Consider the following 18,692-nt stretch of genomic DNA (forward strand, 5'->3'; position numbering starts at 1 on the left):
GCCTTAGCATAACGCCGGATCTGCGGCCCCGCTTCTGCTTCCTTTCCCTCCTCCGTCTGCGTCGTCTCCTAGACCCGACAACAATCCATGGAGAGCCCGCTGGTCTTGCTATGTTGTCTGGGATGTTGTGCGTGTGATGAAAAACACTCGAAACAGATGTCTGGCTCTGGACACCGATGTCTATAAGGTTCTGACGGGTGTAGCGGATGTTCGCCGAACCGATCGTGCACAAACAAGCAAGAAAAAAAAGTACAAAAACAACTAAAAAAGTGCACTGAAAAGGAGAGCCCCGAGCCACTGCGACCATGCACGCTGCCCTCTTCCTAGCTTAATCTAGCCTACTTCTGGTAGGCTAGGCACTTTTTATAACTTTTTGGTTAGTACATTAGAAAAATTATTGGTGCTTTGGTAAATTATGCACATTATACAACCCTTTTTTTATTATGAAAAGGTTAAGTAAGTGTCGCAGTGGGAGGTTCAGAACGCATTATGGGTATTTCCATTATTTCTTATGGGAAAAATAGTCTAGACTTACAACCAGCCCTCGTGAACGAATTGAGTTCATAAGTCAAGGGTCCACTGTACCTTATAAACAGTGGTAAGTCTGTGAAATCTGAGGCATTCTGATAAAAGCTACACATTAAAGAATACAAAAGGGGAAAGTCGAGTCATATAGAACTCTACCAAGACAAGAAAACAGAGGTTTTCATATCTTATCGTTCTACAACAGTGAATTTCAATTGGCTTTTCTTGACACTCATTAACGGAAAAAGACTCTTTAATGTCAAAGAGAAGACTGACCTCTGCAAGGTGGGCTAAATGAATTATAAATCTAACACTCAAAATAAATATTTATCCCCTTTAATACGACACACCTAAAATATCAGTGGTGCAGTCCATTGGCTTTAGAGGTCACATGATTAGTTCAATGGAGATCACCTGCTGGGAGCTGTAGTATAAAGGCACCTGACTGGATGTGGAGGGGCCAACTTGTGGTGTGAGTCAGTATGGGGGGCTAACCTGCACAATGAAGACAAAAAAAAAAAAAACAACACAACAAGCAACTCCATGAAAAGGACAAGTTAGGGGATGGAGACAAGAACATCTCCATGTCACAGAATATCCAGATAAATCAGCCAGGAAGAAATGGGAAGAGTCTGGCTGAGCTGTAATTCTCCCAGAGCAGGCCGTCTACAAAAAACCAAAGATGGGACGTCAGGGAGAGCCCTGAAGGAGCTACAGTGGCTCAGATTGGAGAGACTGCTGCAGATTTATGGTAGGGAGAGAGAAGAAAAGAGCGAGAAGACACTTTGGAGAATCTGAAGTCAGCTGGAAGAAAGTTCAATGGTCTGATGGTACCAATGTTTTCAGCCTAACTGACAGGACTAAAGGCCATGTTTGACCACTGCACGTTTTCAATAATGGAGCATCTCCACCTTGAAGCGTGGTGGTGGTGGCAGCATTCGGTTTTTAGGGTGATACTTCTCTGCAGCAGGTCCCAAAAACTTGTGATGGTAAAATGAATATAGCAAAATATGGGCTAATCCTGGAAGAAAACCTGATGGAGTCTGCAGGAAACCTGCTCCTCGGGAGGATATTTGTTATTCAGCAAGATAGCGCAGCCCCCATGATGTAAGACAAAGCTACACAAGAATGGTTTCAGAACAACAGTGGTCGAGGCAGAGCTTAGATCTCAAACCAATGGAGAACTTGTGGCTGGACTTGAAAAAAAGGCTTCTCCCACCCTCCCTCACCATGACACTGCGAAGTAGCTTAGCAAAGAAGAAGAATGAAGGAAGACAGCAGAGTCCAGATGTGCAAAGCTGACAGACAGAGACAGAGAGAGGCCTGAGCACACAGACTCAAGACTGCCATGGCTGCCAAAGGTGTATGTGTGAAATATTGATGTGCAGGGGCTGAACACTTATGTGGTGTGTTTTATATTGCTCATTAAGTTAGACAACTTGGCAGAGATGTGTTTGCACTTTGACATTAAAGAGTCTTTATCTGTTGATTGGTGTCAAAGAATCCAACTGGATGGATGGATGGGATTATCTAAATCAATCACATGCCATCACATATGCCGCTGGACTAATCCCCTTCATCATTTTAAACTCTTCACTCATGTCTCGTCTTCATCTCCTTTTGATTACACTGTAAAGGCTCAGCTCTTTTAACCTATCCTCATAACTCATCCCCCATGGCCCTGGTATCAGCCTCGTTTCTACTCTCTGGACTTTCTCTAGTGATGCGAAGTCTTTTTTTTGTTTTTTTGTTTTGTTTTTTTATAGCCTAGAAACCAAAATTGTATACAGTCATGCATCTTTTTTCTTTTTTTTTTGTTAAATGGTGTGACTCAAACCACCTACAACTGAACACCAGCAAAACCAAGGAGCTTGTGGTGGATTTTAGGAGGCCCAGGCTCTATTGTAGGCACGGAGCTGGACAGTTTGACATCCGTGGCAAAGCAACGGGCGCTGAGCAGGCTCCTGTCAATAATGGAGAATCCACTGCATCCACTAAACAGTGTCATCTCCAGACAGAAGAGCAGCTTCAGCGACAGACTGCTGTCATTTTCCTGCTCCACTGACAGACTGAGGAGATCATTCCTCCCCCACACTATGCGACTCTTCAATTCCACCCTCGGGGGGGGGGGGGGTAAATGTTAACATTTTTCAAAGTTATTGACTGTCTGTATACCTGCATTGTTATTACTCTTTAATTTAATATTGTTTTTTTTTTTTTTGTATCAGTATGCTGCTGCTGGAGTATGTGAATTTCCCCTTGGGATTAATAAAGTATCTATCTATCTATCTATCTATCTATCTATCTATCTATCTATCTATCTATCTATCTATCTATCTATCTATCTATCTATCTATCTATCTATCTATCTATCTATCTATCCATCCCCTCATGGCCACGATTTTCTAATGGGTACTTCCATCTCAGTAGGCAATATGTCACAAAAGAAATGTCATCTCAAACTGGTTTCATGAACAAAACCATGACTTCAGAGGAGAGCAACTAAATGCATCTCAGGATTTAAGAACATGTCCTACTCCTATAGATTCCTATAATGAAACTTGTTTAGTCTCGAGCAAAGAAGACTGCATGGGGACCTAATCCAGGTCTTCAAAATTCTCAATGGCATCAATGAAGTAAACCCAACAGAATTCTTTCATCTTAACAGTAAGTCACGTACTCAAAGACACCGATGGTAATGAATGGAAGTGCATTTAAAACTGAAGCCAGATAGATAGATAGATAGATAGATAGATAGATAGATAGATAGATAGATAGATAGATAGATAGATAGATAGATAGATAGATAGATAGATAGATAGATAGATAGATAGATAGATAGATAGATAGATACTGGTTTCATGAACATAACCATGACTTCAGTGTTCTACAGTGGCCTTTTCCATCACCGGGTCTAAATCCTGTAGAACATCTTTAGGACGTAGCCTCAGTATATAACATGCTAGTGAGACTATCTGGAGTGGTGTGTGCAATCCTGGCCACCATGTAGCTGTACAGAGGAGAGCAACCAAATGCATTTCAGGATTTAAAGACATGCCTGCTCTGACAGACTCCTATAATGAAACTTGTTTAGTCTAGAGGAATGGAAACTGCATGGAGAACTAATCCAGGTCTGCAAAATTCTCAATGGCATCGATGAAGCAGACCCAACAGAATTCTTTCATCTTAACAGTAAGTCACGTACTCAAAGACACTGATGGAAATACCCCCAAGCTGTTAGACTCCTCAACACCAGGCTGCCCCCTGGGACCTTCCACATGCCCTCAACCACCTCTAAAAACAGAACTTTTACACATGTGAGCCACTGTCCTGCAAAGACAAGTGTGCATGTAGAAAAGAACTGAAAATCTCATACTGACCTTTAAGGATTTTGACACTCTTGTTATCCTTCTGCTGTGAAACATTCTGACCTGTGTGGGGAACAGCCCGGACACAGACAGGTAGACACGATGGTTTCACCCAACACACGTTTATTAATCATATTTACAGTGCACAGACCCAGTGCCGCAGCACCAATCACCCCTCAAGTCCTTGGCCACAACACAATGCCTTAATAGTCTCTGGTCCGCCTCCACTCCTCTCCGCCAATCTTCGTCCTTCTTCCTCCCGATTTTTGCCCCTGACTGGAGGGAGGCGGCCCCTTTTATTCACCCCGGAAGGGCTCCAGCTGCATCCTGAGGGCTCGTAGCCACACCCCTGTGTGGCGGAAGCTCCAGCAGTGAAACCGGAAGTCCACCAGGTGTCTTCAATTCTCTTCCCCCCAGCACTTCCCGGTGTGGCGGAAGTACTGAGGTCCAACACTCCCAAGGCATTGGGGCGCCCCCTGGCGGTGACCACGGGCCCCTACAGGGATGAGCTTCCAAGCTCTGTACCTGTGGTCCCCACAGCAACCAGGTAGGACGCCCCCTTGTGTTCCGGAGGATCCACAAGCCCTCCTCCGGTCCTCCTGGGCGTCCCGGCCGGGCATGATCGCCCGCCGGGCACCACACCTGTCATTGTTTACACATCTTAAACAACTATTATCATACACTGATAATTTCTGTATTATCTATATCCATTATTATTTATTATATTACATATCTTACACATCAATATTGCTGCTACTTCTTTGTCCTATCTTTGCACAATGTCTTGTCTTGTTTGTGTTTTTAATTTTTTAATTTTAAAATTTTAACTCTATTTTTAATTTATTTATTGCATGTTGTTACACTGTGGACCCTGAGCTTCGCAATTTCATCTCTCTGTATACTTGTATATGGTTGAGATGACAATAAATTTGAATGTGACCTTGAAATGAACAGAAAGTGTATTGAAAACTGAAGCTAGGAAGCACTTCTTGACGCAAAGAGTTGTGCGACTTGGGATCAAACTACTGAGACATGGAGTTGAAGCAGAAACCTTTAAGAAGTTTATGGATGAGATACTGAGACAGCTAATCAAACATAATGGACTGAATGGTCTCCTCTCGTTTGTCACATTTCTTATGTGGTAGAACAGGAGATTCTCAGCATGAATGTGCAGCTGACAAATCTACAGGAACTGCGTGATGTATTCGTGCCAACATGGACCAGAATCTCAAAAAAAGGAATGCTTCCAACATCTAGTGGAATGTATGCCATGAAGAACGGAGGCTGTTTTGAGAGCCAAAGGAGGCCTTATCTAGTATTAGCTTAGTGTTCCTAACAATTTGCTGAGTGAGTGCGGATTGCACTTTATTTGTCCCCAGGGAAAAATCTGAGAAGTGTTTTTTGTAAATGTTACAGAGGATCTCAGCCCACCAAAAAAAAAAATCTGACAGCTGAGCCACCTCTGCACAATGCAGTGCAAAAAAGAAATTGAAAGCCAAAGCAAATGGCGGCACTCCAGAAAGCTCCGTCAAACAAAGCGGGTCACTGTAAATACTTTTCAGAAGCGTGTAAAGCAGCGTGAAATTGGAAGCTTGAAACAGAGAGACTGCAATCTAGCCGGCGATCATACAGCAGAGCGAGGGGGGGATACAGCACTTTGAAAGCACAGGAAATAAACGCTACTTACCTTTTTTTTCTTCCGGAGACCCACCTTGACGCCGTCCACGGACACCATAATGTGCACCTTCTTCTTCTTTATATTCTTAGCTTTAAATTCATACTGCAAAAGAAAATAAATAGAAAAATCAGGTGGTTGGTGGGTGACCTTGATACGTTTTACAAGCGTGAATAAGCAAGCGCCATTTAGTGTGTGGGGATGATTAAGCCTGGAATTTTTATGGGTTCTATGCATGAAAGAAGCTAATGGGACAATTACGGTATATGTTGGGATGGGACGTGGGGGAAGCGCAGACGATGGAAATATGAAATGATGGAACAAAAAAAAAAAAAACCTCTAAATTAGCAGGTGAGCACAACTGGAGGGATACAGAGGGGCCAGGCCATCTAGCCAAAAGGAAGGAGGCACAAGTCGATCACAAAGGCAAAAAAATGACACTAGGTGATGACTGGGAGGGCACATGGAAAACTGAAATGTCATGCAAGACTATTTATTATTTATACACTATATGCCAAAAAGTATGTGGACACCCCTCCAAATTCTTGATTTCATTGTTAAATTATCCACTGGCAGTATATTGGGTTGCACTGAAGAGCTCAGCGACGTTTAACCTGACATTGTCATAGGATGCCACCTTTGCCACAAGTCCGTCTGTGAAATCTGCACACTGCTAGATCTTCTCCAGTCACCTGTAAGCGCTGTTATTGTGAAGTGGGAGCGTCGGGAGGCAACAACACCTCAGCCACGAAGTGGTAGACTGCTCAAACTCACAGAGTGTGCCCACCAAGTGTCCTCTGTGGCATCACTCACAGCCTCTGGAACCAACACATGCACAAGAAGTGTGTGTCAGGGAGCTTCAGGAAATGGGTCCCCATGGCTGAGCAGCTGCACACCAGCCTAAACATCACTATGAGCAGTGCCAAGCATCCACCACTGGACGCTGGAGCGATGGAAATGTGCTCTCTGAAGTGATGGATCATATTTTACTATATAGCAGTCTGATGGATCAATCTGGATTTGATGGATGTCAGGAGAACGCTACCTTCTGGACTGCAGAGTGCCCACTATAAAAGTTAGGTGGAGGAGACATGAGGGTCTGGTATTCAGCTACCTTCTGGACTGCAGAGTGTCCACTATAAAGTTTGGTGGGGGAGACATGAAGGTCTGGTATGCCGCTACCTTCTGGACTGCAGAGTGCCTACTATAAAATTTAGTGGAGAAGACATGAAGGTCTGGTATGCTGCTACCTTCTCGACTGCGGAGTGCCCACTATAAAGTTAGGTGGAGGAGACATGACGGTCTGGTATGCTGCTACCTTCTGGACTGCAGTGCCCATTATAAAGTTTGGTGGAGAAGACATGAGGGTCTGGTATGCCGCTACCTTCTGGACTGCAGAGTGCCCACTATAAAGTTAGGTGGAGGAGACATGACAGTCTGGTATGCTGCTACCTTCTGGACTGCAGAGTGCCCACTATAAAGTTTGATGGAGGAAACATGATGGACTGATATGCTGTTACCTTCTGGACTGCAGTGCCCACTATAAAGTTTGGTGGAGAAGACATGAGGGTCTGGTATTCCGCTACCTTCTGGACTGCAGAGTGCCCACTAGAATGTTTGGTGGAGGAGACATGATGGTCCAGGGCTGTTTTTTCAGGGTATGGGCTCGGTCTCTTGGTTCCAGTGAAGGGTACTGTTAATGCTACAGCATACAAAAACATTTTAGACCAGGGGTCCCCAGCTCCAGACCTGGAAGGCCCAAGTGACTGCAGGTTTTCATTCTAACCCTTTTCTTAATTAGTGACCTATTTTTGCTCCTTATCTCAGCAGTGACAATCATGTCTCTGGTGACTCTTCCTATGAAGTCAGTAGATGGATTGGGAGGGCATTGGGATTGCTGGAAAGGAGTGTGTGGCACTCCCGATATCTTTGTAAAAGAACGAAGGTGCAAGTGTTTAGAGTCCTGGTGCTTCCTGTTTTGCTATATGGTTGCGAGACATGGACGCTATCCAGTGACCTCAGACGAACACTGGACTCCTTTGGTACCGTGTCTCTTGTGAGAGGAGTACCGCTGGTTTGACTTTGTGTCAAATGAGCGGTTGCAGCCAGGATTCTGAGCTTTTTTGCTGCGTGGTGGGTGCGGCAAAACACGCTATACCAGTGAATGTTCCCCAATTTTGCCTGACCTGACCTGGAACATCACCAGAGCTAAGGGACAGGACCATAGGATAGGCTGCAGATAGGCATGCCATATGTCAGCATTGCCAAACTCTATGGATTAAGCTGCTTCATACTGTCCTCAATGCAGCCAAGGGTTCAGGACACCATCCAAGAGCTGGTCATCCTTGAGTAACCACATTAGAATGGCAACAACACATCGGACTGGTCCATCAGAAGGTCATTTCAGGTCTACCTCTCATATTGCTGCTGAAACTACTGGCAGATATAGCGCCAAGAGAGCCCGGGACAGACTTCATGATGACTGCCTTTGTATACACCACCTACAGCAGGGCAATGCCAGGCTAAAAACAGCTGCTGAGGTCACAACTGTCCTGAGGAGTGAGTGCTTCAGGGCCTCGTTTCCAGATTTCAACCCTTTGGGATGCCAGGGATCACAACAGTCAGAGACAGGACACTTCTCCATGCCAGTTGATCAGGCCCTTTAGTAGAAAGTGCACATACATCGAGAGGCTCATTGGCTTTGTGTGCCAGAGGTGCCCAGCAACAGCGGTCACACAAGACACCAAAGATCTGTTTGACAACTGGCGTTCACAGTTGTTCTTGCTGTTGTTTGGACAGAAGATGGCATACGAGTTTTGCTTTCGTAGAGTGGCGGGGGTCAAACTTGCATTTTACTTATCGCCTGATTTGTGTACCTGACCCATCATTTTATTATATTTTTTTTTATTGCTTTTTCAAAGAAACGAGATACGTTTCACTGCCTTATTTCACCTTCAGCACTTACTGAATCTTAATGTCCTGTCATTTAAGCAACTGTGTGGCCTTCACTGTTGGGCTGTGCTTAGGGCATCAGTAGGCCGTAATCTGGCCCTGACTGTATGACATGATAAATATGAGCAAGCAAAGTATGTAGTCCTGTGTTTAATAATGCAACATTCTAAAGTGATGATAAAAATATAACAAGATAGTTAAAACATTGATGAAAATTTAAAATAATTAGAGGGCTGTATCCTGTATATCATCCTGTGACTCAGTGTGGCGCAGCCTCGAGTGTTTTCTCTTTTGCCCTAACAAATACGAGGACAATGAGGACACAAACAACAAGGTATTTTCCAAAAAGTGTCGATTCACAGCGATCAAAAGTCAAATCGCATTCATCAGAGTGCAGCTCTTTCAATAAATAATCCCTAAAATTGTGCAGTGAAGTTTAAAGTCAATAAATAATGAAACAAATCCATTAAACAGTTAAAACCAGGAATAATAACAATGATTGGATCGGCTCTTCCTGTTCGTTCCTCAGTGCTTTTTCTTTTCTCATCATTTTCTCATCTCCTGCTGCTTACTGATCAGACATCCTCAGCATGGCCGAGACGCCAGCAAACGCGGTCAACCATCCGGCTCACATCCCAGTCATCTCAGCCGGTTGCCACTGGGGTCCACCGAGCTCTGCTCCCTCATTACTATTTAGAGAAGCAGCAGTTCACTTCAACCTCACTTGGGTTATTCTGGGACACAATGCCCAGGTAACAGCCTGCTTCCCATGTTTTCATTGGCTAGTACAATTGCATTAATGACTTCCTGTTTTTTTTTGTTTTTTTCCTTCGCCTACCCTGCCCACATCCCCCCCCCCCCAACCAAATATTCCCATCCTGGACTGTGTTTGTTTGCCCGTGCCAGCAGGAAACCAAACTACACGCAGCAGGCTCTATGACAATTCACAATGTGTGACATACTTCCAGTTAAACTGCTACCATGCGATTATGAAACTGCTCAGTGCCAAGTACTGGGCAAAATTTATGACTCACATAGGGATGGCAAGCAGACTTTGGAATCGCTCAGAAAAAAAGCTACAGGAAGAGCAAATCTAACGTGCCATACTCAGCTTGGTAAAGCAGCAACCTCTGCCAAGGCAAGTGCTCTGCACAGTGGATGGATGGATGGACAGGAGGGGCAAAAACAGCCATTCTTCTTTATTTACTTTAACACTTTGAAACACCGGCAGCACGGTGGCACAGTGGGTAGCGTTGTTGCCTCGCAGTTAGGAGACCCTGGTTCACTTATCCCAGGTCCTCCCTGCGTGGAGTTTGCATGTTCTCCCCATGTCTGCGTGGGTTTCCTCCCATAGTCCAAAGACATGCAGGTTAGGTGCATTGGAGATTCTAAATTGTCCCTAGTGTGTGCTTGGTGTGTGTGTGTGTGTGTGTGTGTGTGTGTGTGCCCTGCAGTGGGCTGGCGCCCTGCCCGGGGTTTGTTTCCTGCCTTGCGCCCTGCAGTCCGGCAGACCCCCCATGACCCTGTAGTTAGGATATAGCAGGTTGGATAATGGATGGAAGGACTTAGACACACACACTCACACTTACACACTTAGGAAACTGCTAAATTTTCAATGAGTTGAGAGATAACCCTCCTAAAAATCTTTAAAACGTTGGATAAGTGAAAATCTTCAACCTGTTCATATATTTTAACTACACCTTGGCATTTCTCACTGTTAATACATTAAAAAAAAAAAAAAGTAAAATGCAAATGCAAAATATATCACAGAAAACACTCTGCGCTCGCAGAGACTGACACAGCTAGATCATTTATTAAAAACTGGCCACTCATTTGGAGCCGCAGACACGCTATATCACACTCCTCGCCCCTTAAGCCACAATGGTCCACTACAATCTTAATACATAATTCGCCTGCCTCCTCACTCTCTCACTCACTCACTCACGTCTGAAGCCTTCTGTGCAGTCGCCTTCTGCTCAGCTGCTCGAAAAACCTTACAAGACTGACATCCAACACCAACATCGCAGCAGGCGGCGGATTTACGTCCACAAAAATTCAAAGAGAAAGGCAACTTCAATGAAAGCTCTAGAGGTCTGAAAGGCGATTTTGACTACAGCTCGAGGCCTAATTACGCATTCTGATTCAATTACGCATTCATTCAATACACAACTATATCAGGTTTGTGGTGCTTATACTTATTACTATTCCATATTGTACTGGAACATTCATCATTCAATATTATACTATAGGCCTGGAGAATTCATCAGCTAACAGTACAAGCCTGTACAGTAATGAGTAAAGCGGACTACAATCATTACAAAACAACTTCTTCGTTACTTATCATTTGTTCTTCATACACTGCTGACACAAACTCGTGCCCGTTTCATCTTACGTTGTTGAAACGGGCTCTTTGTCTAGTTGAGTACGTATTTTTACATTTTGAGCATAAACAGGTTAAGGTTACACAGCGAGTTCATGGCAGAGTACCAAATGGTGAATTTTTCAAAATTTTTCTATCACCCTATTAATTAAACAAAAGCTTTCCTTTGGAAAAATCTCAATACACTTGAAGCCGCCAATGCCGAAGCCCGCCCTCTGTTCTTGACTTGTGCCCAGTGCTTGCTGGGATAGACTCCGGTTTTCATGTGATCCTTTTCAGTACAAGCAGGTTTAATAAAAATGAAATAGATTCACGTACCAGAATTTCCAGAACAAGGAAACCTGACAATATCAGATCAATCGCAGGCAGTCGGACTGTAGCTACAATGTAGTTTGCAGTGCACCAACATAACCAGGAGGGGGCAGCACTGCCTGCCTTAAACTAAAGCTGAGCACTGCATAGACATAATGAGTGGGCACACACAACTGGCACACGACTTCACAGCTCCTCCAGTGACATTCCGTCAGAGTGGGCATTACAGGTCAGCTTTATTGATATTATGTGTGAGTGTGCTTCTGTGCGTGTATAACCTTGTGTTATCCTTTTAAAATATTTTGAATAAAAATGCTAAAGGCAGTTAATGTTCCATGACTTACACAAAGTACTCGGGCGAGAGCCGCTTCTGTGGAGGCTCGTTTTGATTTATATTTTCTTTACGCCCCTTCTATCGCATTGCTTTGTAAAGTGTCGTCAGTCATAACTGCGTTTCAAAATAAAGATTGATTACAAATATAAAATAAAATCTAAAAAAAAACAATTGCTTGTGGGTTAATGGAGCATTTCGGACAAAAATCATGTTTCACGATAAGTTATTATGACAAAATTAGCTTTTAAACAAGCTCCGATTTCATGAAGCTAAAGCTTAGCGCCCCCCGTCTCCTCCACCGGTCTATCCCGATCATCCATCTAGTTCTTCTTGTTATGTCTCATGATGCACATCCACTGGGAACACAAAGGGTATAAAGTGAGATTCAAATTCAGCAAAGGAAAGGAGAAAAAGAAAGAAGCGCACAATTGGCATGGATGGATGTGAGACAGGGGGCTGGGGGTACATCAAAATGAGCTTTGTCCCGAGATCAAGCCTCTCTTGAAAACAAATTGAATTTTCTTCAGAGTCGCTTGTTCTGCCCGTCTATTAGAGCAGCGGCCCTCCATCCCGAGTCAGAAGGCAATTCAAGGAGCGCTCGGCACCCGCCTGTTTTAATCTTCTTTCTTTAACGCTGAATTATTTCGCCTCTTCATCTTGCAGCTGCAATCATGATGCATGGGGCTGCTTTGGAAGCTGATGCCGTCTGCTGTGATGCTCCTTTTGATTTATGCACAGCTACCTCGTGACTTTGCATTGTATTTTCTTCTTTCATATAGCAAACTGTAGTCACTATGAAAGGCACTCCGTAAAGACTGTCATTCCAGTAGTGTGCAATCATCCAATCAGAAGTGACCATATAGCCCAGCACATTAAGTTTTTTTAATTGGTTGAATTTAGCAAGGTATCATATACCCCGCAATTGGGACCCTCTGTCATCTGTGAGTGCTCAGAACTACAGTATATCAGTGAGACGATTCACCGTGCTGGAAAGTTGCTGCAACTTAATAAAATGAGCTCCTTCCCAGTCCATCTTGGCGGTGATCTCATCAGACCTGCCTCTACTGTAAAAAATCTTGGTGTCATTTTTGATTCCTCCCTCACTTATTCTGCTCACATAAATCACATTAAGAAACTTTCTTACTTTCACCTCCGTAACATATCCCGTGTTCGCTCCTTCCTCTCCTTCTCTAATGCTGAGAAACTTGTCCATGCTTTTATCACATCCCGCATCGATTATTGTAATTCCCTACTGGCAGGTGCCCCTTCTAATCTTATATCACAGCTCCAGCTTATTCAAAACTCAGCTGCAAGAGTCCTTACTCGAACCAGCAGCAGCGAGCACATCACACCCATCCTGCTCCATCTTCACTGGCTCCCTGTGTCCTACAGAATCGAATATAAAATCCTACTAATAACCTACAAAGCTTTAAATAACCTCGCACCAAACTACATCAGTGACCTCCTCCATCACTATGTGCCTGCCCGCCCACTAAGATCCTCTGATTCTGGTAATCTTGTTGTGCCCCTCACTAATCTACACTCCATGGGTGACAGGGCCTTCAGCTGTAAAGCACCCAGACTCTGGAATGACCTACCAAAATTAATCAGGTCAGCTGACTCCATGAATTCTTTTAAAAAACAACTCAAAACTCATCTGTTCAGTATGGCTTTTAGCTCTACTTGACTTTATTACCCTTCTCTCAGTTTACTTCTCTGTCAAGATGCTAATGTAACCTGTATGTGTGTGCGAGACCATCAATTATGTTGTCTGTTTTTTTCTCAGAATTTACTGTCTTAATCTTCTTTATTTATTTATCTGGTTTGTACAATGCTATATACTGTATATTCTGCCGTTCTTTATTTATTCTGTAAGTGCCTTGAGCATGGGAAAGGCGCTATATAAATAAAATGTATTATTATTATTATTAAAGTTGCAATGGAATCACGGAATTTGTTATATCCTGCGATTTCCGATTGTGTAATACAATTGTATAATGACGAGATCAGCGATGACAGTTATCGAGTTTGACATTCCCTTGTGATTAGAAGTTGTACAACGTGATGACAGCTGGACACCCCTTTGTGACAACTTTACAGACGAAAAGATTGAGGAGCACATGTCTAAAACAGGAAAAGAAGCAAATACAGCGCCCTCCATAATATGTGAATACAGTATGATAGTTAGTTTTGCAGATGATACCAAATTAAACAGAAGAGCAGATGATGTAGAATCAGTTGAAACATCACAGAGGGACTTGGAGAGCACACTGTCTTGAGAAGATGAAATTGAATGTCCGTAAATGTAAAGTATTACACGTAGGAAGTAATAATGTGGTTTGAACACACAAAATCGAAAATACACCTTAGGAGAAGGATTTAGGAGTCGTAGTGGACTTGACACTATCAACTGCCAGACAGTGGTCAGAAGCCATTAAGATGGCTAACAGAATGTCAGGTTATACAGGTGGTCCAAAATTCAGCTGCCAGGCTTTCAACACATTCACATAAATGGACCCACATCCCCCCAATTTTACACTCTACATTGGATGGCAGTGGAATTTAGGAAACAGTTCAAAATTCTGGTACTCAATTACAGCTCTCTACATGGTCAAGTTCCCCAATATATCACAAACCTCCTTCAGAACATCTGCTGAGTTAGATCTCCTTACAGTTCTTCATACCAGATTAAAGACACGTGGGGATCACACATTTCAGGCCATCGCTCCAAGGTTACGGAACAGTCATCCACCGACGTTGAGATCAGCAGAGTCTATTGATCGGTATGAGACGCATCTGTTCAGACAGACATTTGGGTAGCACTGACATTTTTATATTGTCCTTGTTTTGAAATTTCATTCTATTCTATATTTTACTGCTCAGTGCTTTGTGACTTCTGTCTTTGATACACAATTTATTTTTACTTTACTTATTATAGCACCATGGTGTGTGGAGTACAAGTCACAGGAGATTCTGCTCAAGCTTTATAACACACTGGTGAGGCCTCATCTAGAGTCCTGGGTGCAGTTTTGGTCTCCAGGCTACAAAAAGGACATAGCGGCACTAGAAAAGGTCCAGAGAAGAGTGACTGGCTCATTCAGGGGCTACAGGGGATGAGTGATGAGGAAAGATTAAAAGAGCTGAGCCTTTACAGTTTAAGCAAAGAGGTGACATGATTCAAGTGTTTAAAATGACAAAGGGAATTAGTCCAGTGGATCGAGAAGGTGACTTTAAAATGAGTTCATCAAGATCACTGGGACACAGTTGGAAACTTGTGAAGGGGAAACTTCACACAAACATTAGAAACTTATTCTTTACACAGGAAACCACAGGCACATGGAATAAGTGATGAAGTAGTGTGGTAGACAGGAGGACTTTAGGGACTTTTAAAACATGACTTAATGTTATTTTAGAAGAATTAGGTTGAATGGACTGGTGAGCTTTGTTGGGCTGAATGGCCTGTTCTCATCTAGATTGTTCTAATGTTCTGCACACCTTACGAGAAGGATTAAGGAGTCTTAGTGGACTTGACACAATCAACTGCCAGTTTCGGAAGCCATTAAGAAGGCTAACAGAATGTCAGGTTATACAGCACCCTGATGTGTGGAGTACAAGTCCAAGGAGGTTCTGCTGAAGCTTTATAACAGACTGGCGAAGTCTCATTTGGAGTACTGAGTGCGGTTTTGGTCTCCAGGCTACAAAAAGGACAAAGCGGCACTAGAAAAAGGTCCAGAGTAGGGCGACTAGGCTGATTCCAGGGCTACGGGGATGAATTATGAGGAAAGATTAAAAGAGCTGAGCTTTTTCAATTTAAGCAAAAGAAGATTAAGAGGTGACATGATGGAAGTGTTTAAAATTATGAAGGGAATACATCCAGTAGATCGAGACGGTGACTTTAAAATGAATGTATCAACAACACAGGGACAAGTCAAGTCAAGTTAAGTCAAGTTGGGGAGCATGCACTGGTACAGTGCGTTGCCGCACGAACTACACGACGAAACAACTCAGGATCTCGGTTGGCAACCCCCCAGGCAGACACAAGGTCCAGTCCCACCCTCTGGAAATGACCCTCTATCTGCCGCAGCCAGGTGTTACGTGGGCGACCTCTTGGCCTGGTCCAGCCACTCAGGTCCCCAACAATGAGGATCTTAAGAGCCGGATCACCCTCAGGGAAACGCGTCACATGGTCCTAGTGCCGTAACTGACGCTCCATCATAATGCAGGTAATGTGCCTCATTCGGGACTCCATGAGCAACCGCTCATTCAACACAAAGTCAAACCAGCGGTACCCAAGGATTTTCTGGAGAGACACAGTACCAAAGGAGTCCAGTCTTCATCTCATCACTGGATAGCGTCCATGTCTCACAACCATATAGCAAGACAGGAAGCACCAGGACTCTAAAGACTTGGACCTTCATCCTTTTGCATAGATATCGGGAGCGCCACACACTCCTTACCAGCGACCTCATGACCCCCCATGCTCTCCCAATCCATCCACTGACTTCATAGGAAGAGTCACCAGAGACATGAATGTCACTGCCAAGTTAAGTAAACCTCTCAACGAGGTCGACACTCTCTCCGCAAACAGACACACTGCTGATGGCTGTACCTAACAGGTCATTAAAGGCCTGGATCTTTGGTTTTTATCAGGACAACTGCAAGCCCAGACACTCAGACTCCTCGCTCAGTCTCTCGAGCGCCCCGATCAGAGCCTCCATTGACTCCGCGAAGATAAAAGCATCATCAGCAAAGTCAAGATCAGTGAACCTTTTTCTTCACCAACAGATGCCCCACAGCCGCTGGACCCCACGACCTTGCCCAACACCCAGTCCATACAAGCATTGGACAGAGTAGGAGCAGAACACACCCATGACAAACTCTAGAACCAACTGAGAAAAACACAGAGGTTCTGCCTCCACTCTGCACAGCACTCACAGTACCAGTGTACAGGCCGCTCATGATATCCAGCAACCTCGAGGGGATCCCGCAAACCCTCAGGATGTCACATAGGGCAGCTCGATCAACTGAGTCGAACACTTCATGAAAATCGATAAAGGCTGCAAAGAAACTCTGCCGATATTCACGTTTGCGCTCCATGATAACCCTCAGTGCCAGGATGCCTAAAAAGTCTACCATCGACTGAACACAGGGACACAGTTGGAAATTTGTTCAGGGTAAATTTATGAGCCTGTTATTCCTTCCTGAGGATAACAAGGTATCGGCTAGAGTCTCTGCACATCTTACTGATATCTCAGCCTGGACCACCATCTATAGCTCAACCTGACAAAGATGGAGCTTCTTGTTATCCCTACCTACCTACCAAACAACCAACCAAACAACCAACCAATTCAACTCCCCATCTCTCATCTCTGTACAGCTTGACTCAATGTCACTAACGCCTGCCAGGTCAGTACGCAACCTTGGGTGCTCATCAACCACCACCCCATCTTTCTTTGACCACATTTCAAATGTCTGTCATGGTATAAAATCTGCAAAATCAGACCTTATCACAGTGAGTATGCAGCACAACTTCTGGTCCAGGCTTTGGTGGTTTTCAGGTATGGATTACTAGTAGCAGGAGGACCCGTGTGTGTCATCAAGCAACTGCAGATGGTCCAAAATGAAGAAGTCCATCTTGTATTCAACCAGCCAAGAATGGACACGTGTCACTTCATTCCTCAAGCTGCTACACAGTCTCCCTGTAGCCGCACATGTTAAACTCAAATCCTTGATGTTTGCCTAAAGAGTGGTCAATGGGTCAGCATGTGCGTACATGGAGACACTTGGGAGGTCTTATACTGCCACTCCACCACTCTGGCCTGCCAGTGAATAGTGTCTGGTGATGCCACCTCTGCATGGTATCAAATCTCAATCCAGACACTTTCCATTTGTAGCTCCTAGTTGGTGGGGCAAGCTGCCCACCTCCATCTGAACTGCTGACTCCCTCAACACGTTTAAGAAGAGGTGGAAAATTTTATCTCTGTGAAGATCTATCAAATTGTTAATGTATGTGTTTTGTTCTTTGCATATTGATAATTTATCATGTTTTTTTGTTATACTAGCTTTAGAGGTCGCCACGTGCTGGTCAAGTTTTGTAACCTGTCCCACTACTTTTGCTCAAAACAGTTCCTAGAATGGTGTAATTCAATTATGTTTCCTCCTTTGTAAGTCACTTTGGATAAAAGCAAGACAACAAGATCCACAGATTTAGAGTTTTTTGTGGCAGAGTTGTGACCACACAGGTGACCCTCCAAGTACACTGCAGGATGACCTCAGGCTTCGGAGCTCCATTTGGAGATGCCGGACTCCAACTCTCACCATTTCACCACCATAAAAAGACGGTGACCAGTTTCACGGAATGGAGGGGCTTCCATTCACCCCTAAAACCAAAACTGCCTGTGCCATGAGCTACCCCTACTGTGGGCCACATCCTCGCATTTTAGTTTCATCAGTTTCAACACTGTTAACAAGTCTCATTCTTCAACTCCTAATTTCAGTCCTCATAATTCATACTCTTCAGTGTTGGAGTGAAGGACACATAAAATGTGGCACTCCAAAGGCAGCAGTTCACCAGTATCAGACAGATCTCTTGAATTAATTTCGCCTTCTCTGTGTGTTATTATTACTGATGGCCCTAATGAAGAGCAAAGGGACTCAACAGCCACAGGGCATAACTTGGTGGGAACATAAAAAATATATGAAACTGTACAAAGATAACGCAGCCACATATACAGGTGCTAATATGTCAGCAAGCTAACAATATACATTCATAAGACAGATAAGTAATTGAGACCCTAATATACATGAATGAATAATACATGGATACACATGGTACAGCGACGACCCCTGGTTTCAGAACATCTAGACCCTCTGCAGTTTGCCTATCAGACACAGATAGGTGTGGAGGACACTCTCATCTCCATGCTCCACAAAGCCTACTTCTACCTGGACAAAGCCAGTACTACAGACACCATCACGTCCTTTGATGTTTCTAGTGTCTTTTATACCATTCTACCTCATCGACGAGGGAAAAAGCTCAAGGCAACACATCTTGATGCCCCCCACAATCTCCTGGATCATGGACTACCTGACTAACAGAGAGCAGTTTGTGAGGCTGAGGGACTGTGTCTCAGAAATGGTGGGGTG

General features: G+C 44.0%; 1 protein-coding gene across 1 annotated transcript in view; it reads right to left on the minus strand.

The window, feature by feature from the left end:
• nos1apa (nitric oxide synthase 1 (neuronal) adaptor protein a) overlaps nt 1–18,692 on the minus strand; it is a 510,182-nt gene that overhangs the window by 254,448 nt on the left and 237,042 nt on the right. The window contains exon 3 of the mRNA XM_051932735.1: nt 5,581–5,673. Within this exon, the coding sequence (XP_051788695.1) occupies nt 5,581–5,673 (93 nt within the window). The remainder of the gene's footprint in view (nt 1–5,580; nt 5,674–18,692) is intronic.

The sequence above is a fragment of the Erpetoichthys calabaricus genome, chromosome 10, assembly GCF_900747795.2.
Source record: "Erpetoichthys calabaricus chromosome 10, fErpCal1.3, whole genome shotgun sequence".
NCBI lineage: Eukaryota > Metazoa > Chordata > Cladistia > Polypteriformes > Polypteridae > Erpetoichthys > Erpetoichthys calabaricus.